Here is a 24,662-nt window from a genome sequence, read left to right on the forward strand (position 1 = left end):
AAGGATGAGTGGGATGTGGCTTGTTGAAGCAAGCTGAGGTCGGCTTGATACGGAGGGGGCATAACTACAGACCGTCGCTCGGACTTTCCGCCTCTCGGATGTCTCTCGAGATCCAAATTACATTTCTAGGCAGTCTCGGACATAATCAAAAAGTGGCCAATGTCCGGGAGCACGTGACAGCCGGCTTTAAATCCCGGTGGCTGCATCCTCGGTCGCAACTTTCCTTGGGGAGCAACTTCCCTAACCTCAAAGAAAACTCCTCACTGCCACTTCAATTCTTCCAAATATGTGTGGTTCGGAATAGGGGCTAGAACGGCAAGGAGACTGCATCTTTCAATCTCTCCACTACTCATGAGACGCGCCCTGAAGCCCGTCGCGTCAGTGTCATCGTCAGAGGAACGTCCACTGCAAGCTGGCAGCAAGTGCTTCCACTCACTCTCCACAACCCTGAACGATCCTATTCTGAGCATTTCATTTCCAACTTTCCAGAACTCGGGGAGGAGATCTCGTATGGCGCTTGAATAATTCAGGACTATCGTTCTACCGTCGTTAAGGACGAAATGTTTCTTCTCCGTTCCAGATCTTCTTCATTGTGCCAACTTATTATCTGCTCCGGACTCCGACGAGATCAGACGACCATCTGTAGTTCAGGCACTGCGATCGAGGTGGTCCAGGTTCCGGGATTTCCTAATAAGTGCTTTGAAATTATTGCTACTCTCTTATTGGCGAATTGAGATTCAGAGATGGAGGAAGTTCATGTGGATAAACATCCATGCGATGACGGGGATTGGACCTGATTAAGGTTCAGCATGACCGGCCATAGCAATTGCGAATGTCTTCATATTAGACACGACAGAAATAGTCCCGTGCCAGCCAATTGACAAGGATTCAGTCAGGATGATAAATGTGGGGGCTGCGTCGGTTGGTATTTTTGTTCTGGAGGCCCGCCGAAACCTACGCCTTGTACTCCCAACGTTCCAATCCTCCTCCTGCGCAACCCTGGACGTTCCAAAGGCCTGGGTTCGCGATGATGCTGCGCTTCATATTTTGGGCCTTCCTATCGTCAGCCTCACTACCTTTTTCCTCACAATCGCCTTTGCAAGGACAGGAAGGGCCTCAACGAGCTGCACAAATCGAAAGGCGGCAATGGACCTCCATCAGGGTCCCCATCCTCGCCATGACTTCTGTAGCATCTCCATATCCATGGAACCAAATAAGGCAGAAGGAACAGAAGACCAGCTACCAACCGTTGGTGCCCATCGCCATGACTTCTATCATAGCTTACTCGGGGGATCCATACCAGAAAAAGGCACAGCCGCAGAAGACTAGCCACTTACCGCCGGTGCCTGTTATCGCCATGACTTCTGTCGTGACTTATCCTTGGCATGAACGAGAGGGGGAACAGAAACTTGGCTACCAACCAATCTTAGCCATGAAATAAGTCTTGACCTGACGAGACAACGGTCCATACGGATCGCCCTCTGAGCCCACCTCGCTCTACAGCTTTTACACGCATGCGCAGAACGTGCGCCGACGCGAAACCGATGATCTCCCCAGCATGGCAACAACTCTATTTACTGCAACGAGAGCGCCAGCGAAAGCTTCTTCAAATCCTACCTCCGACCCGAATCCTTCTCTATCAACCACCAGCGCTGCACCTGTTGCAACAAAGACTGGACTGGCGAATTGCGACGTCCAGGGCACACCAAGTCCCGCCCTCACCTCGAATATCTTAGACCGGGCATACGCAGCGGGCCCCATCTCCTGCCAACTTCTCGGTATGTACCGATCAAGATGCAAATCATACTCGTTCCAGGAATCTACATCAGCAAGTGCGAAGAACTGTGTGTTCTACTCTACCTACATCAATGGGTCAAAGTGTCGTCGTGCAGCAGCGAGATATACTTCTCGGACAAGTATCCAGACGATGGGAGCAACTTCTGTTTTGGAAGTGCTGAGCTGTAAACCTGTCCTGTATTGATGCATTCGAGCTCGGTTGGCCTATGTGTTCCGTGTCATGTATCATGTAATATGTACCTTGGTGCTGGGAGTTGTGGTGCAAGCGATTGTTGCTGTCATGTTGATACCAGAAGTCCTGATTGTCTTCAGAACGAAAGAAATTAATCAAAAAGATTAAACACTTAGAAACACCTCCTTCGAGAATGCACCAGTGGTGTCAAGTTTCGAACTCAGTCTTATCAAACCTTTGTCTGTCATGGCGAAACGCTGTAGCATTGCGGAGCAGTGTTGGGTCATCAGCATTTAGACAGAAAACTGGAAAAGTAACAGATGACAATCGAAGCATATCGAGATGAAACATCTGAGAGAGCAGCTGGATAGTATTGCTATTTGGCATCATATTCTCGGCCCTCCTAGCACCAGCCCATCCATGAAAGGCGGAAAATCATCGCTTTATGTGTTGTCCACCATTAATTCTCAGCAGCCATGCCTTCAAATGAAATTTCTGCCCCCATAATATTCCTGTCCCCAAAGATATGCAATCTGGCTCGAAGCAGTTCGAAGTCCAGCTAAGCTGAGCCTCATTTGCACAGCTATTCCCAAGGAAGCAGAGTCAGCATACTTCTTCCAGTATTTTCGGGAGTAGAATGTCCCACCAGCTGTCGGACGTTCGGAGTAGTTTGGACGTACCTTAAGCCTCATAACGCACGTCTCCATAATCCTCGCCATCATCTCCATCATCTCCATAATCAACATATCCATTGCCCTGCTGCTCATCTCCATACTCCTCCTTCGCCTCAAACTGTTGATCCTCGCCATATTGCACCTCCCCACCATATCCCTCCTCAACGTACTCCTGCGCATCACCATAGATCTCCTCCTGCTCTCCCTCTCCCAAAACATTCTCCTGTACACCATTGGCCTCAAGGTCCGCACCACCATATCCCTCGTCACCACCGTAAGCCTCATCGCTCTCGCTCCCGCTCTTCTTGCCCTTCTTCTTTGCACCGCCCTTGCCTGCACCACCTGCCTTCTTTCCACTGTTCGCTCCACCCTTGGCTCCACTTCCACCCTTGGACTTCGTGACCTTGGTCGAAGCTCGAGCGCCACTGCTACCAGGAAGGCTGAGACCAGTAGATTGCTTGAAGCGGGTCCAGCGCAAGGAGGCGGCAGTGGCGCGCTCGAGGCCGAGGTCGTTTGCGACGAGGGCCCAGTCGATGCCTCGGAGCTGGCCGTTGGTGCTCATTTGGCTGATGATGGAGAAGAGGAGCTTGTAGTTGTTCTCTTCGCGAGACATTTTGGCGGTTGGTGATGGGTTGGTTGCTTGTTTGGTAATGGAGAGGGGTGGTGGATGGGTTTGGTGTTGTGGTAGGAGGGAGAAGTGGTTGTTTTGAGGGGTTGTAAGGAGGTGGGATGGTGTGTTGGGTTGAAATAGGAAAGACGAGGAGTTTTGTAGGCAGAGTTCAGAGGTGAGCTGTTTGAATTTGGTGAATTATCGAGGAGGTGAGTCAGTTTCAAGTCGAAAGTGAGTGTTTTCTGTCCTTTTCTCTCGATCTGAAGTCAGATTAGACCCGGAGGCAAATATCGAAGTCGTTCTTGTCCATTAAAATCACGAGAGAAGCAGAGGAGAGGACACATTTGTTTTTCAGTTTTTCATTGATGCTTCACATCTACCCATATTGGTAGTTGGAAGCTCAAGATACCCAGGAGTACCATCCCATATGCATTGATGAGCCTCAAGAAGACCCAAATCAAACCTCCCCCAAACAACCGCCATGAAAGCTTGATTTTTGTCCTCCCAATTCACATCCAGATCCAGATCTGCCACCAAATACCCTCCGAAAGCAGATCAAATATGTGCCCGGTGTCAAATGCTCACCAAAGAGAGAAGGCCAGAACATAAAATGCCCAAATTCCTCCCAAAGGCAGACCAGTGAAGCACCTTAAGTCTCATCTCCGTCAGCAAGCTTTTGGTTGACAGCGTCCTCGTCATTGTCAATGCGACCATCGTCGGCCTCATCGTGGACAACTTCCCCGGATTGAGTAGCCACCTTCTTGCCGCGGGCCTTGGCCTTCTTGACGCTAGTCTAGAACCCCAGCGAGTCAGCACTTCCGAATTTTAAATGGGTTGTGTAAGAAATCGAGCCAAGAGGGGCTTTAGATCAAGAAATGAATTTGTACTCACCGGCTTCTTGGTAGGAGTTCCTTCAGCTTCATCATCGTCGGCGTCGGAGCGACCACGCTTGCCAGAGCCTAAATCTCAGATTTTCAGATTAGCAATGCGTTGAAAGATGTGATTGAAAGGTTGCCTTGAAGTAAATTGAAATTACGGCTTACCACCAGACTTCTTGCCACCCTTGGGTGTCTTCGGGGTCGCGCTCATGCCCGCATCGCCCTCGGCATTACCTTCGCCTTCATTGCCGTCAGCATCGTCGCCATTTTTCTCGTCACCAAAAGTGCGTTGCTTGAAGCGCTTCCAGCGCTTGTAAGCAGCGGTGGAGGTACAACCAAGCTTCTCGCCGAGCTTCTTGGTGTCAACTTCACCAAACTGCTCGCAGACTGCGATGAGCAGCTCGAGATCGGCTGGCTTGAGTGCAGGGGAAGGGGACGCCATTGTAGTGTTGGAATGACTGTGGAAAGAGATGGTAGTGCAATTGGATGTTGTTGTGAGGAAGTGGAAGTGGGAAGACGGGTGAGTTTTTAAGGTAGATCGAGCAGAGCCTCGCTTGAGGGGAATTTAGGACGTACCAGCTTCAGCTTCAGCACTGAAAGCCTTATCCTTGAATCGCTTCCAGCGCATTCCAGCAGCAGAAACGTTGACACCAAGGTCTTCAGCCAGCTGCTTGGTATCGACCTTGCCAAGTTGCTTGCAGATCGCAACGAGTAGGTCGATATCAGCTTGCTTGAGCGTGAGGGCCGCTGGAGAAGCGGGAGAAGCCATTGTAGTGTTTGAGATAGATGAAGTGTTGTGCAAGTCGATGTTGTTGGGAAGGAGTGTAAGGTAGGAAAGGGAGGACGGGAGAGTTTGTTATGTAGATCGGGGGAGCCTCGCTTGAGGTGAATTTCAAAGTCCCACATGACTCCAGAAGAGCTAGAGACTTACCAGAATCAGCTTCGGACTTCTTCTGGCCAAAGGCTTTCTGCTTCAAGCGAGACCAACGCTTCTCGGCAGCCTTCTTGTTGGAGCCCAGGTCCCCTCCAAGCTTCTCGTAGTCGAGTCTGCTGATCTGCTTCGCAGCCGCAACGAGAGTGTTGATCTCGTTCTCGTTGAGGCCCGAGGTGCCTTCCTTCTTCGTCATTTTGTAAGTCAAGTAGGCACGGTAACGGAGTTGAGGTGAAAGATTTTGATGTGTAGGAGGGAAGGTGGGAAGGAGGGAAGGAATGAAGAGGGCATATTTATGCCCTCGAGGGAAGGCCTCGCTTATTTTTGATGTCATGTGCCAGCCTTGCGCTGCAGAGCAAGGCAAAGTAGAGAATGAAACCGAGCTAGTTCGCGAGCAGGCCCCGCAGATGGTCGAGGTGAATTTCTCGAAGAGCGAGCGCACCACGGCTCGTCGCTGCTTGTCGAAGGAACCATGCAGCGAAGCTGTGAATCGCCTCACGATTCGGCTAATTTCAAATACACTTCGCACCCCCTAAGCATCCATACTACAGTTTCAACGTTCTGAAAGGAGCACAAGCTATCAGAATTGGTGCCGTTGATAACTAAAAGTCCAATGTCCCCAAAGAGAGAAGATCAATGAGAATCGAAGCTATTATCAATGCCTAAAATTCCAATATCCGACTTGTCTTGTGTACAATAACTAGGTGGATTTCCTGAAACAGTGTGTAGCACCAAGCGGACCGCAATTACCAAGTACACCCAGTTATCTTATTTGCACCCCATGGACCCAGAGCTCCTAGTATATCCAGCTCAACTCCGAGTCGCATTGATTGCACACTGTCAGGCTATTCAGGAATCCCTTTGTTCCAATGTGCTCATTCTATAGGTACAACATGCCGTAAACGGTCTGGTTCTAAATGTTAAGGGATTGTCGACCTGATGTGATAGGTATTAGTTGTCTTTGCTCTTTACAAGTCGCTTTGTTTTGGACATACTGTGCCCCTTTTTTATTCGCTTCGCGGCGAAACCTCGGCGCTCACCGCCTGTGGCAGCAATCATCCCATGGACCAGACTGGAACGGTCTGAGTCTCGTTATCATGACATGTTCGACTGCATGCGACTAGCTCTTCGTTTATTTGCTCCTGCTGATTTCACCTTATTAGTTAATACACTTCGCAGCCCTAAAGGCAGCAATAGAAACCAGGACGTAAACGGGTTGATTTGTGCTGAACGACATCATCCGCTTCCAAAATGACATCATCTGCTTCCGAAACGACATCATTTTCTTCCAAAACGATACCATCTGCTCCGAGTGCATAGTATTTGTAGATGCGCAGAAAATTCAGTTCGAGGGGCTACTGGAAGATCACAGCTTTGGCGAAGAAGTGAGACAACTTCAACAAAGAGGTTACAGGAAACGCCAAAAATGAAGGGAGAATGCATTGTGTGAGATCAGTATTCAATTACTATCTCCATTCTCCATATGAGAAGCTGTGATGCCCAATCTGGCTTCCAGGTCAAATGCCTTAATGTCTTCATCCCCAAATATGTATCCTGGCAAGCCAATATCCCCAAGTGCCTGAAACAAAAGAAAATGCGGTCCTCCAACGGTAAAACATCCCCGCAGACCACTTAAGAAGACTCGTCTTCCATAGGATCCTCGCTGTTAGCATCCTGAGTCTCTTCTTCGCCTTCTCCACCGCTATCTTGAGCCTCCTCCTTGGCTGCAGCCTCAGCAGCCTCAGCAGCCTCCTTGGCTTTCTTTCCACGGGGCTTCTTGACGCCAGATTCCTTCTTGGGAGCCTTCGGCTTGGTAACCTTGGCCTTGGCCTCGCCGGGAGCACGAGAAGCCGGGAGCTCAGAGCCACGAGTCTGCATCTTCTTCTTGAGAACATCCCAGCGTTGGCTGTATCAATTATCAGCATGGCTTCAACATTCACTTTGTTGTGCAAAAGTGATAGAAAGTGGAAAAGTGAAAGGAAAGAAATCGAAGACTTACCGAGCAGCATGGCCGGTTGTTGCCTCGATCGGACCCTTCACCTCCTCCCAGTTGATGCCGGCGATCTTGCCTTCCTTGGACAGCTCGCAGAGAACAGCCCACATCAGCTTTGATTCGGGGTTGAGAGCCTCTTCAGCCTTGGGGGCAGCGGACTTCTCTGCCTTTTCGGCTTTGGCGACCTTGGGAGGCATCTTGGAGTTGGTGCGGATGTTGTTGGATGCAGATTGGTTGATGGCTGTGAATTGGTTTGTGGGTATGTGTTGATGTAGGGATGTCATGAAGAGGCAAGTTTGCTGCAAAATGGTTGCGGTTGCCGACGAAGATAGATCGACGAAGGTTGTGTTTGTGGAAGAATAAGTTTGTCGAGGGAGGAGGAAGGAGGGGTATTTATCTGCGAGAGAACCGGCGAGGCTGGGCTGCTGAGAATCCGTCACTTTCTCTCAAATTTAATTTTGCGATTTTTTCGTGTTCGCCTTTGCGGGCTTTCTCTGCGCTTTGTGGCAGTCGAAGCGGGAGCAAAGCTGAGTTGGCTTTGACTAGAAAGTCAATCGAGGAGCGCGATATGACAAATAATGGATCATGTGGCTCCATTTTAGCATGAATTTAGAGATATCGCAAGCTTAATTCTATGTTTTTCAGAAAAAGGAAAAAAACCGAATGAATTCAGCTTCGATTTCATGCTCTACTTCCAAACCTTTACCAAAGGCAACGAAAGCTGAATCTCCTCAAAGCTCATGAAGGCTGCTGTAGCTATTCAAACCAGAAAAGCTTGAAGACCCTAAAAGCTCCAAATTCCAAGTCTTTTTGACTAAAGCCAAAATAATTCCGCTGGCTTCCTTGCTCCGTGATCCAACACAAATCAATCCTCATCATCCAAAAACTCATCCTCGCCCATATTCCCCTCTGCTCTCCCATATTCACGTCCTTTCCATCCTCTATGACAAAAGAACCCTCCTTCTTGCCTGGATTCTCATTTCCACTCTCGTCAGAATCCTGATGCTGTGAAGTCACCTCGATTCTCCTTCCCACGTTGGCAGTTCTCAGATTCTTCGTCACCCTCATCTCTCCTCCTTTAACCTCCTCACTATCAGCAACCTCCAGCTTCTCCGTAGTGTTTGGCTTCTCCTTCTCCTTCGAATATTGCCGCATCGCAGACACCACCCGAGCACCGTACGCACACTTCGTCACCACCCTGGGTCTGCTCTCCTTCCTGCCCCCGTCCTTTCTCGCCACTCTCCCCATCGCAGTCTCCACCGCCACCAACATCCCCACCGCTCCTCTTCTCTTACAGCCTTGGTTTGTGGGAGGGAAGGTTGGAGGATAACATCTTGCTGCAATACTTCTGACGAAGCCGAGGAGGTTCAAAGGAGGCAGGGACGAGGAGATTTAGGAAGGTTCTTTGTTCGGGCTCGTTGTTCTGCTGCTAGGAATGAAAGATGGATGCGGAACCTTTATGAAGAAAAAGGTCGAGTCGAGTCGAGTCTTCATCATCCCACCAGAAAGTGCAAGAAAGAAAGATTAATTAGATAATACATTTTTGCAGCCTAGTTCAAGCCCTAAGAATATCGCAGAACGTTCAAGGAGGATCGAAAACTTTGTAGCCGGAATATCTTCATTATCATCGTAGTCATCGTCGTTCTCCTCCGGGGTTGAAGGTCGGTCCTCCGTTACCGCGTCGTGCCGCTCCACCGAAACCACATCGTTCTGCTCGAGTCCTGGCTTATACAGAGCCCAATCACGAACCTCATCTGCAGTCTTCTTATCGATGGCGAGCTGAACGAGTAAGGGCTCACGTAGAGCAGGGAGTTCCTCCATCTTCGTGCAAAGTGGTGTAATGTTATTGATGACGGTGTCATAACGAGTCTTCTGGACCTTGCGAATGATATTCTTTACGTTATCGCCGTGTTCCTCCTTCTCCACCGCGCCAATGAGGTCGTCCGTGTTATCATCTAACATATTGTAGATAGCCAGCACGTTCCGACCGACTCGGAACGCCTCTTCCGCGTAACTAGAAAGCTGCGTATTGGCGTCAAGAATTTGCTGGGCGGTACGCTTTGTTTTCTGAAGCAACTCGTTATTGACACCCTTTGATACGTCCTCTTTGCTCTCAGCCTTGGTACGGGGTCGGTCAGGGCCGCGCTTCCTCGGGATCGGTTCTTCGCTGTCGACGTGACCACTCTCCTTACGCTTGTTTGATCTCGTCGCAGGGGCGTCATACGTAGGTGCCGGCGCTGGGTCCATTGTAGTTGAAGTTCCAAGGTTCGTGGAATTGGGGGGTTCAGGACTGATATTAAATGAATTTTAACATAGGAACTCGTACCCCCTCCTCCACCAAGGCCACTCTGCCCTCTCGACCCTATCCAGCTCCTTTAAAACAGTAACCTCATCCGCATCCTCCCTCCTCCCAGTCACAAGATCGATCTCAGCCATTCTAACCCACCTAGTCTTAAACCACAATTTATACACCACCCCGGAGACAACAATAATCGGCGCCGCCAAATAAACCTCGAAGAAATTCTGCACCAGGTCTTTGGCAGTAATGTCCGCGTACCCCTGGGGGCTGAACCCGATCCAGAACTGCGCAACGAAGACAAGGCAGTTGAGGAGGATGGAGATGAGGGAGCGGCCTTTGCGGTCGATGCTAAAGCGATTCTCTTGTCAAGTTTGCTTTTTTTGTTGTTTTGGGTGGGAATGGAGAAGAGAGGTGAAATACCTACTAGGCGAGGATTCTAGGCGCTTGATGCTGCTCGGCGAGTGCAGCGAGTGTTCGGGAGGAGCCGTAAATGGACGAGTTACCGACTGAGAGAACGGCAATCATGATTATGGCGTTGAAGAGAGAGGGGAGACCTCTGATTCCTGCATTCGTCATTGCGAGGACGAAGGGGGAGGCTTTTGCGTCCTCTGATGTAGCACCGTTAAGGAGTCTGGGGTCCGTGTAAGGGACTAGAAGACCGACGAGAAGGAGCGAGGTGAGACAGAATTGGGTTGGAGTTAGTAAATGATAGATAGGTTTAGAGGGTAGGATAGTGTACGTACGGCGGTTACCCTCCAAAAGGTTTGCTTGATTGCTTTAGGGAGACTTTTTCTTGGATCTGCTGTCTCGGCTGCTCCGAGTCCGACCATTTCTGTTCCGCTGAAGGCAAAAGCTGCGGTCACGAAGACGGAGCATAGACCTTTGAACCCATCGTAGAAGGCACCGGGATCGCGGAAATATTTGCCACCGATGTAGGTACCGTTAGGACCTCCACCGCAGTCGAGAGTGATGCCAAGAATACTGTGCTTCTGTTAGACTTCAGGTCAGGGGAGGGGGCTGGAAGACATACATGAACCCGATGATTGCAATGACTTTGACCAAAGCCAACCAGAATTCAGATTCACCATAACCTTTCACACCAAAGATATTAAGTGCAATAATCACGATGAGGAAAATAGTGGCCCAAAGGGCTGGTGATATTGGCGAGTTCCAATACTGGATAGTTATGGCGGCAGCTACAATTTCAAGCGGGAGTGTGACCATCCATTGAAGAGCATACTGTGGACTTGTTAGTCAAGTCTCATTTCGCAGTCAGGATATGGACTTACATTCCAACCCATAGCGAAACCCCAAGCCGGATCAAGGAATCTTGCAGCAAACGCAGAGAAGCTTCCCGCGATTGGAAACACGCAACTCATCTCCCCCAACGAATAAACAGTACAATAAAGCATCAAAGCAATAATACTAAAAGCAACAAGAAGTGACCCGGGTCCTCCACTCGCAAGAGCTTTTCCAGATCCCACAAAGAGGCCAGTGCCTATGTTAAGTTAGACCTTCCCGATTGAGTGTGACACGTGATCATTTCCAAGCAGACAAGACATACCAATAGCTCCTCCAATAGCAATCATCTGCAAATGCCTCGCCTCAAGCTTCCTCGAAAGCGGCGATTTCGCAATATTAGTGATTGCGCTCTCGATGTCGTAGCTGTCTTCATGTCCATGTTGCAGCTTGAGATCAATGATCTCAGCCGTCTCGGTGACTTGCTGGTTTGGATCACGACGGAAACTGTCGAACATTCGAACGGGGATGGAACGTTTGCCAAGTGGTGAGGTATCGGCTTTCTCTGGGGTGTGAGGGGATGGAGGCGGAGAGGGGCTGTGGTCGGGTGGGAGCGAGGTGTCTGGGTTTGGGTGTGGTGAGGACATGTTGATCAATTAATTAAGTTTAGGAAATTGAGTTTTGATATGGTAATGTACAGGTCGATTTGGTATAAGTTGATTTGGTTATGAAAAGACTGGATGGCGAGACGCAGGGGATTGAAATATTTATATATAGGGAAGAATTAGATGCGAGACATTATCAGACCCTCGAATTATTTCTTTGTGGGAGCAAAACTTTTCCAAATGTCTGATGGGAGGGGCAACAGCCCACTCTGAGGATTTAAGGATGCTATCCTTCTGATTCTCAGTGCATTTTGCGGAGGGGAATTGAGGTCTGCCCATAAGGTGGTGAGCTTTGCTTCCAGGGAGGCGTCTGGATGCTGAGAGGGCTGAAAGATGACGGAACCAACTGATTGGGAGATAGGAACTTCCAATTGGAAAGCGGTAGCAAAATGCTGCTGCGACGTCGTTATGCATGCTGTTGGATTCGGAGCATGGCGTCCGGCGAGATGTGCATCCCGTTCAAAAACTCGCCAGACATCGTATGACCTCTCCAATGCGTGATCTTTTCGTTGAGCTCCGAACATTCGAAATGCAAAAAAGGGGGGAGGGGATGGAATTGCAGTCGGGATAGAGTTGTTCCGTAGGGTTTATCTGATAACAGTTCTTGTCATAGCTTTGACAAGAGAAGAAGGAGGTTGGGTCCGTGAAACGATGTGAGGTTCGATTAAAAAGTGGCGCACGGGAAAGGTGTTCGAGCTGTCACATGATGATGAGACTTCACCTCGGACATGGCTGGGGCAGTGGGGATTGTCCGGGAATTGAAATCCAAGCATGCTTCTAGAAGGTTTTGGCGAACATGGGACAGTCCTTGTAACGTGGATGCCCTTGATACTTCAGCGCCGAAGCCACGGAAAGAATGCTTGCATTGCTGCCGTCCTCCAACAGGACAGGAACTGATATCGCCCGAAAACGCCTTACACCAGCCATATGCCTTTTGTCTAAGCCCCAAAATGTCTTGCTTCATCCCTCAAGGCTCACAGAGCCCCCTGCTGCCTGCCATTTGCCGACTCGTTTCCTGATGTCTGCGGCAGTTTGCTGCATCGGATTCAACCGCATATCCCGTGCCATTCTCTCATAATCGTCTCCGTGTTTTGCAACCAGTCTCTCAATCCATTCCCTTTCCCGCTCGCTCTGCTTCCTCGGTATCTTCTCTGCTCCCATCAATGCCTGCTCCTCCAACTGTCTTACAATCTCATTCTTCTCCTTCGGCTCACCCTCCCCTTCAAACCCCTCGAACTCCTCTCCATCATCTGCCATCTCGTCATCTTCAGAATCGGAGTTCAGAGGGTCGTTTAGCGGGTTGGGTTTCTTGTAGGCGTGAATGACTCGCAGGATCTTTCCTGTCTCAGGATCTCGCTGAACTCTTGCTTCCGTGGGCGCGATTGTCTTTGGGATTGCGTTCGTAATCGCCAGTCTGCTTGTAGTAGAACTCTTGGATTCGTTGCCAGCGCGTAGCTTTTCTATACCGCCTGCTGCGGAGTTGAGACGAGAGGTAAGACCCAGTCGGCGGTAGTTTTGAGTAAGGGTTTCGTTCTGATTCCTGGAAGTCATACGGTCAGTACATTACATTAAGCAAGTAATAGAAGCAGACATGGTAGAAGAATGGAGAGATAAGCAGTGCTCGACGGGGTGGGGTGTAAGATTACCAGTTCGCTGCGATGATAGGATTGCCCAATGGGTTGACCTTCTTCGACTTCGGCTTCATCCTGACCTTCGGGATCGAAGATCTCTTCTTCTTTTTCTGTAGTTCGCGGCCCATGATTGCTGTCTCTGAGTGTGCTGAACTGTCGCTGTACGAGACAACGAAAAATTTGAGTTTCTGATTAGATCACGTGCTTTGCTTACCGTTCCATACCATCACGTGATTGACTAACCAAAATCATCGAAATGGAGTTCCCCTCTTTCTCGCCTAAAAATAACTCAAGAAATAGTTCTAGTCATTCACCTCTTCCCCGACCTGGAATGGCGACCCCCACGCATGCAATCGATCAAGATACGGCATTCTTCGATATCGCCATTGTGGACAACACCACCTGCATCTTGCTCGCATCGCATGCTCGTCATCGTCCGTGGCCTCACCTCTGACCTCGACGAGGGCTTCAGGGAATTATATTAACTACAGCAACAGGTGCCGGAAGAGGTCCTACCACCTGCGTTCATGTCCCTGTTTGGCATCATGTGTGCACACCGCCCCCGTCTCCTGTAAACAGTAGAGAACCCGTTCTGTACCGGATTTCGACAATAATGAGGCAAAGCAAGAGCAGATGGCATCAATTCGAGATCGGACGAGGCAGAGGCCGTGCGCCAAAGGTACATGTAACGTTGCAGCTTCCTGATCCAGATTCGCGCCATCTTGATCGCGCTTCTCGATCGCGGAAAGGCCCCGCTTCTTCTGTTTGGAGACTTCACAGCGTCGAATCAGCGGTGAAGAGTGAAGCGGTGCGGGTATCTGTTGTTGCGGAGACGAGAATTCGCCTCGATGGGCGAGTCTGGAGTTGGTGATCCTTTCATCAACGTTCGCCAGCAAGTCGGAAGCTCGGGGCCCTCAGCATACCCACCCGTAACGTTCGCACGTTCGCACGTTCGCACCGTTGCAACTCGCACAGCGTGGAGTGGACTCTTGTGCTACCGCAAGGCGCCGGGGTGTCTGCTGGCTGCTGGCTGCTACTGTAGCTGCTGTCCAGTGTCCAGCCTCGCTGCCTCGGCCGATGCCAGAAGAGACCACGGGCAGGATGAGCGCATTCATTCGCTTTGTCAGTTTGCACGAAGCCGGACGGACCGTACTACAGCGCGAGGCTGCAAGGCCAGGGCCACTAGCCGTCTGCGAGACAACACACTGGACCCGAGACGTATTCGGAGCAATGCCCTAAGACAGAGAAGAGCGCCGTTCCAAGTCGCACCGTCGCACGACGAGAAGAGGGGAGACGGGACAGCAGCTCTCGACATTTTTGCACCTCGAAATGGCTTCCCCGCAGCCCTTCGACGCTCGGCCGCCCTCAGGATCAAGGAATGGCCGACTGCCAATCTTTCATGAAACTCCTTGAAACTGATCGCGAAAGTTGAGCCTGGTGAGGACTCAGGAGGTTCTGTGCAGGCGGAGGAGCTGACTGCGGGCTCACTGCGAGCTGAGACAGACCGAAGCTGTGCGTTGTGCGCTGTGCGCTGCAAATAGGGAGCGAGAGCCTGGCGAGGCTCAGGAGAGATACGAAGCAGTGGACGCGTTTACGTGATGAATAGGGGGGGCGTTGGGCAGGAGCAGGCAGGATTGCTCGACGAGTCGACGGAAGGTCTGGCGTGGCGCACTGGCTGATACTATGGCGGGCAGATCTCAGCAGCCAGGATTACCACATCGCCCTTGTCAGAGCATTCAGGGGTGCTGCGAGGTCTGGCCGTCCATTGGCCAGCTGCACGAAATTGAGTGTGATGGCGAAAAAAAGCGTCCCGGAAACAGGTCCCCGACACCTCTGACGGTCGTGGGGCGCGCTTCGTACTTCGGCGGCTTCCATGGTGGCTTCAAAACCTTCGAAACCTTCGAAACCTTCGATGCGTCTTCGAAAATCCTTCTAGCGCGGACATGGGGGGCGGCAACGGTGAGATCGCGAGAAAGGGGGCGTTTCTCCGATCCGGTGGCTGGCAGTGGCAGAATGTCTCACGGTCTAACCACGCACACAATGCTCGCCGCGTCGATGCGCCCGCCGTGCAGCAGTCGAAGGGGGCGATGAGATGATGCCCGCCAGGGTCCTCTCCAGGCGGACGGGAAAGGCAGCGTTCTCGAAGGAAAGAATACGCCTGTGAAGCGCAAATAGGCGCAGCGAACCGGGGTCGAGCTTGGTTGTGGTCGTGGTTTGTGCCCTGCCCTGGCCAACTCTTATCTCTCTTTGCCTTTTGGCTGCGCCGTCGAGCAACGTCGCGCGCGAAGATCCGTGGACCGTGAGGGGCGCGCAGCGCTAGCTCAGGAGCTGCGACTGTAGCTGCGTAGCAGGCGAGCAGCACGACGTGATTATTGCTCTCCTGAGGCCGCTAGCCTTTCCCAATCCCAATGTCCCCGCCGCCATCACGTCCGTCCACCGCGCTTCTGCGCCGTTTCTTGGTCCTTATCAATCATGTCATTTATACTGCACTGGAGCAAAAGTCATCGTCCAGATTGCTGTGTTCCTATTCGTGCGCACGCCCATCGTTGCGCGCATTTGTATTGCTTTGGTTGGTGATACGGTCACGGTCAGGTGAGGAGGGAAACGAGGCATCGCGCGAGTGCGCCGTGGCTGCCATTGGCTGCCCACGACGTCTCCCTTCGACGGTGTCAGGGGTACTGCTCCATGTTGCCAGTCCACGAGGTTGTAGGTGTCCTCACGGCAGCACCTCCGTAGCCTGCCAGCAACCGCAAGTCACGTCTGTAGGCTGGGCCGCTGGCTGTACTTGCTGTACAGAGTACTCCGTACTTCCTGTGCAGAGTCCCCGTCCTAGGTAGGCACAGCAGATCCATGATCCCAGGCGCTCAATGCCGGGAGCCATGTCCCTCCCACGCCTCCTCCACTCAGCATGCCCTGACGTACGGAGCACAGGCGGGCCTGCCCTATCTCTACGCGCTCCTTATCGTACGGTTAAACGGTTTGCACGCACAGCAGAGAGCTCAGAGCTAGGGGTGAGTTGTGAGCTTGTGCCTTACGGGTAAATTTACATCGCCCAGCACCCCACCAGCATGGCGCTCAGGTGCATTCCCGACCAGGGTCTTCCAAATCCCAGAAGTACTCCGTAGTGAACCCTGTTGATCCTGTTCTGATTCTCTGAACCGTTCTGATCACTCGCCGCCCTCCTCCCTGCCGCGCGATTGGTTGGTGGGAGCCACAGGGCGGGGGGCGCGCTCTCGTAGATTTCGGCGAACGCCAAAAACAAAAACGGCTGGCGAATTCAAGCATTGCACGGCATTGCCGCGGGAGCCACCATCTGCATCTCCGTTGCCACCCCACCCGCCCCTCCCTCCACCCCCCTGCTGTCAATGGCTGCTTGACGACTGTGGCTTCCAGATTCCCGTCGACGCCCACAACACGCTGCTCCCCCTATCATCTCCGTGTCTACAGCGAGCTAATCGGCGCTACAGCTCGCGAATATCGTGATCTTCTCATCTCCCGTGCGTGTTTGAAGCGGTTGTCCTTTTTGTACGTACTCGTGTTTAGTTGGAGGGGGAATAATTGCTCCCAACTGAGCTGTTACTCGCGTCCGGATCACGGAAAGCCAGCTCCAAGGATGTGTCCAAAGATAGGTGCAGATAGATGAAGTTCCCAACTGCTGGAGTGCTCAGGCATTCCCCGGGGCGGGAGCAATCACAAGGAAATAGATTAAAACCTTGAGGACGGGTTCGGCGATTTCGAAGCAGGAGAAGGAGAGGAAGAAGAAACGGTTATGTATATTAACTGATGAGACAAATGAGGCAGCCAGAACGCCTCACGCTGCCGGAACTTCCTCCTTGAGACGGCGCAAGGCTTGTGACCAAGATCGAGCGTGCTTGCGATTCCCTCGCAGCAAGACGCAAGACAGAGGGTTCGGGGCAACATCATCTCGAAACCCACACTTCAGGAGGGGTGGTGACGGGCGCGGCGACCTGGCAGAGAAGCAGTGGAGCTGGCCATGGAAGGCTGCAGTGTGCTTCCTCCGCAGCTTCGATTCGTTCCATGCGGCAAAAGGGGGCTCTGAATGGGGGCTGATTGGCTGTTCAAGTGCTCGCCCCCCCTGCTCCTCCGATGTGGCACTGGCTGGCAGTCGAGGAGGAGGAATTACGGATATCATTCCTGAGGTCCTCGGTTCACATAGCTGGCTGGCGCAGGCTTGCCCCTCGCCCCTGCAAAGCCGCCGTGCTGATCTCCATGTTGAGGGCAGCAAAGGAACGCACCGAAAGGCACCTTGTCCTCGCACCTGGCAAATGCACCTTGCACCTTGCACCAGGTAGGTGCAAGTGTGAGCAGCCCGGCCCCATCCCTAGCTCGAGCTCCCATGGCCGCCGCGCTCCTCTTATTGATTTGACTGCCCGCACTTGCTGCTGCGTTCGAACCCCCCATCCAGACATTGCCCCTTCGACCTCACTTCACTTCACTTCCCCTTTCTTCAACCTTTACACCTAGTTGCCTCAATGGTCTCTATAACATTACGCTGCTAAAACTCACCTACCTCACTCTCGTCACTCGCCTCCCTTCACGATGACCCTCCCGCTCGCCTGCCCGCCGTCCTCCTGTGGCTCGTCGGACCCACCGACGGTGCTCCAGCGGAAGCGGCGGCGAAGAGCGCCTGCTAGTGGTGCCTCGGACGACTGCTTCGCTTGCACCAAGAGGAACACCAAATGCGACCGCCGACGACCCTACTGTTCACAATGTCTCGAGGTTGGCAAAGAATGCTCAGGATACAAGACCCAATTGACCTGGGGCGTGGGCGTGGCCAGTCGAGGCAAGCTGCGAGGCCTGTCTCTACCCGTTGCGAAATCTGCGCCAGTTCCCAGGAGCCCACCAGCAAGCCGGCCACGAGCATCCTCGTCGATGTCGGGATCTCTTGAGCCCACCGAAGAGGATGTCAAAATCAAGCTGGAATCGATGCGGCCCATGCCTTCAACCCCATTCATGACCTACGACTTTGTCAATATGGCCCCCCACGGCGGTGCGCCCCAAATCCAGATGCCAGAATGGAACTTGGCTGTATCACAGGACTACTCGTTGCACGACTATCATCAGGATCCGATGAACCATCAAAGACAACTTCCGCAATTGCACCGCCTGCACACGCTCAGCCTTGGCCGTAGCGATGGCCTGGGCATCTCCAGCAGCATCGACTCCCTCAGTGCCTACGCTGAGAGCGATTATGCATCTCCTATCAGCCAGTCCTTCCCAGACAACGACATCCCCTTCATGCACAGCCCCGTGCCAATATACAACAGTTACTCCTCGCGTAATTCTGTCACCGACAGCCCCGTACCAGGCATGATGCAAGATGCTTCACGTGGACCAACATCCTGCCCTGAACAATTCTACGCTCAATCTGAGATGAGTTCGAGCATTAGTTCTCACCAAAACATGTACGATATTGCAGAAGGCCGTCAGCATGACTCATCCCCAGTTCCCCAGGATAATTTCTACGATGACGAGATGATTGGTAAGTTAACTTCAGCCGATATCACGGGCATAATCTAATAATACTCAGGCAACCACCAACAAAATTCCAATGGCTTAGACATCTATGCCACCAGTGCTCGGTCAAGTCACTTTGGTTGGACTTCGATCAATGACGATGATGCTGCATCGCAAGCGGCTTCAGAGCCTGACCTCTACCACATGCATAGCCATGACCCAATGGTACCCTCCCTCGCTGAAATGTCACCCCGAATTTCATTCTTTCTTGATTACTACGAGAAAATTATCTGTCCATCAGTAGTTGTGATTGACAGTCCCAGCAATCCTTATCGGGAGCACATCCTCAGTCTTGCTTCCTCTAGCAGGAGTTTACAGCATGCAATCTGCGCCCTCGCCGCGTGCAACCTTCGGATGAAACGAAAGCAGTCGCTCGGACAAGACCATTGGCGCCAACAGCCTCTCGAACTGGAACTGCAAGACCGAATCAATGGCGGCGTTCCCTCTCGGCCCAGGCATATTCGGTCGACCTCTACCCATACTGCGGCGTCACCTGACACTCAACCACAAGACTCCTCCCTCCAAGAAGAATACCAGCATCGAACACTCGCCGTGTCTCTCCTTAACCAACAACTCAGCGACCCCTCCAAGGCTCGTCATGACTGCGTGCTTGCAACCCTATTTATCCTCTGCCACTACCGAATGTGCGAATCCGGCATTGCGCAATTCCGGACTCAATTCGCTGGCGTCAAGAAGATTCTTGGCATGAGAGAATCCGGTATGGAGAATGGCAACTGGGGCTGGATGGAGACTCTCTTCACCTACTTCGATGGCATCGCTGCCAGCATCAACGACCGAGAAGCACAACTCCGTGGTGGCTACTTGGAAATGATCGCAAGCCCCTGCAATCCCAACCATGCTCTCGAGAACATGGCTGGTTGCGATTCTGTTCTGTTCAAGACAATCGGAAAGCTTGGGCGCTTGAACATGCTTAGTCAACATCGATCTGTCATGGATGAGGGCTCACCCATCACCAGCGTACGTCGACAACCACCACCTCGACCTCGGCCTGGACTTGCCGGTCAAGCATTAGTAGACTTTTACAACCTTCACGCACACAACTTCGATGGAAACGGATTTGCTTCGACCCTCGATGACGACGCATCATTCCCCCTCCTCACGTCCGCCGCATCACATGATGATCTTCGCTCAAATTTCTGGACGGAATGGAAAGCTGCACGCGTCGCATTACAAGAATGGGAATTCGATCCTACCAGACTCGTTGCCACACTTCCTGTCACCCCCTCGCCTACTCAACTTCGAGACTTTGGCTACATCTCGGAAGCTTTCCGATATGCTGCGCTCCTCTATACCGAGCGCCTTGCCTGCCCTACCCTATCCTCCTCTCACCTCAACTTCCAGAACTTGGTCTCACAAGTTCTCTTCTACGTCACAAGCCTCGAGCAGGCCTCTGGTGCAGAGAAGTTCCTCCTCTGGCCACTTTTTATCTCAGGGAGCGAATGTGTAAATGAACTACAACAAAGCATTGTGCGCACGAAGTGCAGGGAGATAATGGGCAAGAGCGGATATCTTAATAACCTCGCTGGACTCGAGGTCCTGGAGAAGCTGTGGCTAGAGAAAGAGGAGAACGGGATGGAGAACCGCGATGCATTTGGTGGTCCCTTCCGATGGACCCGCTTTATGGAAGGCTCCGAGGGAGAGTGGATTATGGTTTAAGATTCAACACTTATTCTTCCCTTTGTCAGAGGCGTTACGGGAGATGAACGACGATATCCATGACCGTTTGATAGAGCGCTGGAACGTGTGATGACGGTTGCATTTCGGACGGATACACGGCGGAAATGGGACGGAAGGAAAGTTTCTCCGGATTGGGGTCTATCGGCGTTTGGTACGGTTTTGGGTACGGCACGGGCTGCTCTCTTCCCTTTGTGTGCTGGGGATGCGATAATGCATAATGTTAGATGATGCATTGGCGTTTGGCCTTGAGATGATATATATGTAGGGACGATATACTTCTGTCATGAATATACCCACGACTTGGCTCTCCCACTCAACTTGATCTCCTGCTTCCAATATCACATGAACAGTGAGTGGCCAGCCTCCTTGACTCGAGTTCGGCGTCTAAGTATTTATTCAGGAACTAAAGTCTCATATGCGACCCACCCAATCATCATCAATCAACAATCTCGAATCGTGAACTCTAACTGACTCGCACGAACTCTCTCTCGCGCCAAGTGGGGTCCTTTTACACTTCCTACGCACATAAGCCACGTATTCCTCCGGGTCGCTGCCCCTCAACTCGGCAGTCGCGAAAAATTTAGCCCCTGTAGGATTTAACTTTTTTCTTCTTTTCGAGGGGTTGGTCAAAGTTTTGGGCAATTTTGAGTTTCCGCGCGCCGCTGACGTGCGCGTGTGGAGGAGGTAGTGGGGGTGTGCCGAGTGCGGGACGGAGGGGCGCCACAGGTGGCGAAAGTGGATTCGGGAGAGTGAGGCTTCGCTTGGACTTTCCTGGAATGGAAGATGGTGTTGTTTAGGGATGGGAGAACGTCAAGTGAGGTAAGCCTAGTGAGGGCTAGCACTAAGAGGTAAGGTACAGTAAGGTAATGACGGGTAAGGGCATGAATAATTCACGCTTCTGAATGTTCGTTCTGCTGAGTTTTCACCTCCTCGACTTCGCTGACTTTCACTTCTGCTACGTCTTGCTCCTCGATGGTTTCCACTTCGGTCTTTCCTTCTGCTTTGGTTTCCTCCACTTTCGTTTCCTCAGCTTTCACCTCTTCCTTAATCTCCAACTTCACCTCCAGATGCTCCGTCTCCTGCTGTTGCGCATCCCCCTTTCCCTCCACTAGCTTCTCAACCCCGTCCCTGACTGCCTCCCATGCCACTCTCAGGTCCCCAAAATGCGGATCCTCCATCTCCTTGTGCTCATGCCTCTGATGATGATGATGATGTCTATTTCCATTTCCATGCCCTCCACTTCCACTTCCACCTCCGTTATGAGAGTGTTTCTTAGGATGCGCGATATTTTCTAACCGCGCGTTGATTTCGCCCATCTGAGACACATAGCCTTCAAGCTCTGAGTGGGCGGAGGAAGGGATGTTGAGGGAGGGGAGAGAGGGTGCTGACGCGAGAGATGCCTCGAGCAGGTCAAGCTGTGTATGGGAATGCCCTACGTGCCGCGTCTTCTTGATTTCAGCACAGAGGTTACCGGTTATGATGATGGCGTCTGAAAGCCGAGTTATGAGGTCCGACATCTCTTATCTTCTTCCCGTTGTCAGAGAGAATCCTTCTCTCTGAGATCCGACAGAGATTCAGTTGAAGCTTCTTTCTGAGATCACGTGTCGCTTCAGGGAATCGATCGCAAATGAGGGTATGGGTGATGCGATGAGGAATTGTTTGAGATAGTTTGGAACGAAGATGAGATCTGAGATTGATGCGAAGTGTGCATCGCCAAAATTGCAAAGAAATGGGTTCTTTTCTTATCAGCCCACAAAGATGGCGCTTTCTCTGGCGCAAAAAGCAAAACATGAGTTGATCATGAAAGCCAAACCCATCCGTCCAATTACCATTCCCCGCTAAAGCACGACAGAGAAACAACACCTTGGTTTGCCGTTAAACCAAATACACTTTCTTTCTTTCTTTCTTCCAACTTCATGCCTCATCAACACTCAAACCAAGCAGTAACTGCAAGCACCACCCCTACAAAATGCCCCGCCATCGTCAGCATCCTCACCCAATCCGACAAAACCAACCTCCTAACCGCCCCCCGCCCCCCGCATCCCCCATCTTCCTAATCTTCTGCTGCAGCGGAATCTGCACAAAAACACTCCTCCCCCAGCTCACACCCAACATCAAAAACTCCACCGATTCGTTCGAGGATTCGGTGAGTGGAGGGGTTGGGCCGTGATGACCCAGGTCAGAACCAGCTTAGGGAGCGCGTGGATGTAGGCCAGGCCTGGGGATTGGGCGCTGTGGGTTGCAATACGGGTACGGGTTTAGGGATCTAGGGCGTGGAGGAAGGGTGTGTGAAAGAGGGCGAGGAAGTCGGGGAAGATTGCGAAGTGTTGCATGAGGCTGCTGTAGAGGAAGTAGGGGGTGAGTATTGCGTAGGGGATGGGGTAGAGGAGCTTGGACGTCTGGATCAGAGGATATTTGAAGGTTGAGGGATTGTGGGTAAGCGTTGGTGATGTCTTGGATCTGTGGAGGTACAATCTGATTTAAAAATCAGGCCCTCGACGAGTACTGCTGAGGACTCGCAGTGCTTGAAGCCGATATTTTCAAGGAGAATGAAGGTGGTATTATTCTCAATGTTTTATGTCTTCTGTCGGCATCTTGAATGCTGACCCCGTCCTCCATGAAAGTCTCCGAGGCTGCTTCCCCATGCGAGGTAAGAGCGGCCGGCTGGCAGGGTAAAGGCGTTGCCTGGTCAACGATCGCTTTCGTTCCTTTTTCGATGAAGCATCACCTTTCGACATGAAGGCAGCTGCTACTTTCGAATCTGCTTCGGTGAGCTGGACCAAAGAATCAAAACAGTTGTACCCGTAGCTGTTCGAACAATCATAACCCGAGCGTCAATTCCAGGTCACATGATTTTAGCGAGCCCCTGAGCTTCGTGGGACCGATTCGTCAAAAGACGATGGCCCTAAAGTTTCCAGCTCCATGGATTGAGATATCCTGAGCCGCCTCCGGTACAATCGGAATATCAGTTCATAAAAATTAGCACCCAGATAAAAAGTTTCTTTTCCTCTCACTCCATTGTAACTTCTAGATCAACAACATTCAGATTCAATTTTGGGGCGAGACGAAGTCAATATCAAGACACCTGAGATAAAACTTCAAAATGGAGAATGCGGGTTTCCAATCCATCCCCACAAAGCTGATTTTAGCTGATTTTTAATCCAGAACGAAACCAACCCTCCACCTCCTCTGGTGCGCGAGCGAGCGACGTCGAGAAATCCTCTACTATGTTGCATTCGATATCCCAAGACCATCCTTCGCTTTCAACTTCGATCTTAAACCCTACCTCGCCTTCTTCACAAGCCCTACCACAGGAACAGAAAGTATTGCGCTCGCGGTCTTCACGGGTGTAGTGACTGGTCTGGTTACGAGTCTCGTGACTGCGTGCATAGCCGTGGAGATTATCAAGTTGAACGACAGGGCGATTCTTGGTCTGTCAGGTTCGTGGACTAGGAAATTTGTTTTAGGTTACTAAGGAGATGAAGCTGTTTTGGGCAAAGCTGGCATTTTGGAGGGGGGATTTTGTGTGTCACGTTTCACGGATAAATCTCAACTCTATAGTTCAACGTTGTACAAATCGGTCGTGTAGATTAGAAATTTAAAAGCTTGCCATCTGGCGTATTCTCCAGATAGTAATCTCCAATACGCAGTATGTGCTTGGAGAAAAGGACGTCTGGCGTGGTGGAATCTGTGTCTTTCCGTATTCGACTACGTTGGACTGGAGTCGTCCGATACCGAGACCGTTCTTCTATGCAGATCGATTAATGATTATCTCCAAGTTTAATCTCTCGGATTGAAGAAGAAACAGAATCCAGTCTGAATTCCGCGATGTTCCTAGAATGGATGCAAGAGTTAAGCCTTTTGGTGGGTTTGACAGTCGTCGAGCTGGTTTCACGAGCAAGGTTTAAGTAAATGTCTGAAGTTCTGACGAAAATTGCGATGGGATAACTTGGAAGCCCTGTTGCGAATCTGAGCCTTGGTTACTGGTTCTTTCTATCTCAATATGACTCAGTCTTCTGATATAAACTTGGCCGTGGTGGCATGGCTTCATGTATTTCAATTGTTACAAACTCAGTTCATTCAATTCAAATATTAATAAAGCACACTCACTCAACGTTACTCACAACCTCGCAACAATAAACTTCTACTTTTGATGACAGCCACCCTTCTCACCCCAGTTCTAGCAGCAAATATTACCGCAGCAGTTAGCACAAACTGCAACATCGTGGCCAACCGCACCGTGATCGCCGGGGACATTCTCGTCAACATTGCCGTATCGAGCAACTCCAATTTATCAATCCACAAATCACCAAGCCGCGGCTTATAAATGTGGGTGACACGACCAATATTGCAAACTCAAAATGTGTCGCACCAGCAGCACCCCCCCTCCCAGAACCAACCGCAAGGTGCTCGAACGGGAATGTGACTGGGACCTCGTCTTCAAAGGCTTCAAAGGCTACTAAGGCGAGAGCATTGCGAGGTTTCGAGTGCAGAAATGTTGGCAAATGAACAATTTAGTAACCCCAGAAATTCAAAT

The 24,662-nt window shown here is 51.3% G+C and overlaps 10 protein-coding genes across 10 annotated transcripts; 4 read left to right on the forward strand and 6 right to left on the reverse strand.

The window, feature by feature from the left end:
• Positions 1 to 831: 831 nt before the first annotated feature.
• On the forward strand, positions 832 to 1,474 carry K444DRAFT_211213 (uncharacterized protein). The gene has a single exon (XM_024871085.1). The coding sequence runs from the start codon at positions 905 to 907 to the stop codon at positions 1,439 to 1,441; it is 537 nt and encodes a 178-aa protein (XP_024741922.1). The 5' UTR covers positions 832 to 904; the 3' UTR covers positions 1,442 to 1,474.
• Positions 1,397 to 1,965, forward strand: K444DRAFT_660179 (uncharacterized protein; the record flags this gene model as incomplete). The annotated part of the gene is made up of 2 exons (XM_024886433.1): positions 1,397 to 1,778; positions 1,817 to 1,965. The coding sequence occupies exons 1-2, from the start codon at positions 1,559 to 1,561 to the stop codon at positions 1,963 to 1,965; spliced, it is 369 nt and encodes a 122-aa protein (XP_024741923.1). The 5' UTR covers positions 1,397 to 1,558.
• Positions 1,966 to 2,650: 685 nt separating this feature from the next.
• On the reverse strand, positions 2,651 to 3,256 carry K444DRAFT_705701 (uncharacterized protein; the record flags this gene model as incomplete). Its single annotated transcript, XM_024888118.1, has 1 exon — positions 2,651 to 3,256. The coding sequence occupies one exon, from the start codon at positions 3,254 to 3,256 to the stop codon at positions 2,651 to 2,653; it is 606 nt and encodes a 201-aa protein (XP_024741924.1).
• A 646-nt stretch (positions 3,257 to 3,902) lies between these two features.
• K444DRAFT_625631 (uncharacterized protein) lies at positions 3,903 to 5,258 on the reverse strand (the record flags this gene model as incomplete). Its single annotated transcript, XM_024882548.1, has 5 exons — positions 3,903 to 4,046; positions 4,145 to 4,212; positions 4,297 to 4,518; positions 4,708 to 4,878; positions 5,063 to 5,258. The coding sequence occupies 5 exons, from the start codon at positions 5,256 to 5,258 to the stop codon at positions 3,903 to 3,905; spliced, it is 801 nt and encodes a 266-aa protein (XP_024741925.1).
• Positions 5,259 to 6,678: 1,420 nt separating this feature from the next.
• K444DRAFT_660180 (uncharacterized protein) lies at positions 6,679 to 7,252 on the reverse strand (the record flags this gene model as incomplete). Its single annotated transcript, XM_024886434.1, has 2 exons — positions 6,679 to 6,968; positions 7,062 to 7,252. The coding sequence occupies 2 exons, from the start codon at positions 7,250 to 7,252 to the stop codon at positions 6,695 to 6,697; spliced, it is 465 nt and encodes a 154-aa protein (XP_024741926.1). The 3' UTR covers positions 6,679 to 6,694.
• Positions 7,253 to 7,811: 559 nt separating this feature from the next.
• On the reverse strand, positions 7,812 to 11,240 carry K444DRAFT_625633 (uncharacterized protein; the record flags this gene model as incomplete). Its single annotated transcript, XM_024882549.1, has 8 exons — positions 7,812 to 8,345; positions 8,595 to 9,345; positions 9,382 to 9,702; positions 9,779 to 10,004; positions 10,094 to 10,335; positions 10,385 to 10,593; positions 10,644 to 10,852; positions 10,919 to 11,240. 8 exons carry the CDS (start codon positions 11,238 to 11,240, stop codon positions 7,812 to 7,814), a joined length of 2,814 nt encoding a protein of 937 aa, XP_024741927.1.
• Positions 11,241 to 12,000: 760 nt separating this feature from the next.
• Positions 12,001 to 13,377, reverse strand: K444DRAFT_211238 (60S ribosomal subunit biogenesis protein-like protein Nop16). The gene is made up of 2 exons (XM_024871086.1): positions 12,905 to 13,377; positions 12,001 to 12,798 (listed from the first exon to the last, which is right to left on the reverse strand). Exons 1-2 carry the CDS (start codon positions 13,015 to 13,017, stop codon positions 12,219 to 12,221), a joined length of 693 nt encoding a protein of 230 aa, XP_024741928.1. The 5' UTR covers positions 13,018 to 13,377; the 3' UTR covers positions 12,001 to 12,218.
• A 360-nt stretch (positions 13,378 to 13,737) lies between these two features.
• Positions 13,738 to 14,292, forward strand: K444DRAFT_625635 (uncharacterized protein; the record flags this gene model as incomplete). Its single annotated transcript, XM_024882550.1, has 1 exon — positions 13,738 to 14,292. The coding sequence occupies one exon, from the start codon at positions 13,738 to 13,740 to the stop codon at positions 14,290 to 14,292; it is 555 nt and encodes a 184-aa protein (XP_024741929.1).
• A 3,157-nt stretch (positions 14,293 to 17,449) lies between these two features.
• Positions 17,450 to 20,104, forward strand: K444DRAFT_625636 (uncharacterized protein; the record flags this gene model as incomplete). The annotated part of the gene is made up of 2 exons (XM_024882551.1): positions 17,450 to 18,392; positions 18,441 to 20,104. 2 exons carry the CDS (start codon positions 17,450 to 17,452, stop codon positions 20,102 to 20,104), a joined length of 2,607 nt encoding a protein of 868 aa, XP_024741930.1.
• A 911-nt stretch (positions 20,105 to 21,015) lies between these two features.
• K444DRAFT_625637 (uncharacterized protein) lies at positions 21,016 to 21,642 on the reverse strand (the record flags this gene model as incomplete). The annotated part of the gene is made up of 1 exon (XM_024882552.1): positions 21,016 to 21,642. The coding sequence occupies one exon, from the start codon at positions 21,640 to 21,642 to the stop codon at positions 21,016 to 21,018; it is 627 nt and encodes a 208-aa protein (XP_024741931.1).
• Between the last annotated feature and the right edge of the window lie 3,020 nt (positions 21,643 to 24,662).

The sequence above is a fragment of the Hyaloscypha bicolor genome (genome assembly GCF_002865645.1).
Source record: "Hyaloscypha bicolor E unplaced genomic scaffold K444scaffold_17, whole genome shotgun sequence".
Lineage (NCBI taxonomy): Eukaryota > Fungi > Ascomycota > Leotiomycetes > Helotiales > Hyaloscyphaceae > Hyaloscypha > Hyaloscypha bicolor.

Coding starts and splice junctions, on each gene's coding strand:
- K444DRAFT_211213 (XM_024871085.1), top strand. CDS start 905: ATGTGGGGGCTGCGTCGGTTGGTATTTTTGTTCTGGAGGCCCGCCGAA.
- K444DRAFT_211238 (XM_024871086.1), bottom strand. CDS start 13,017: ATGGGCCGCGAACTACAGAAAAAGAAGAAGAGATCTTCGATCCCGAAG. Junction 12,799..12,904: donor CCTATCATCGCAGCGAACTG/GTAATCTTACAC, acceptor TATGACTTCCAG/GAATCAGAACGAAACCCTTA.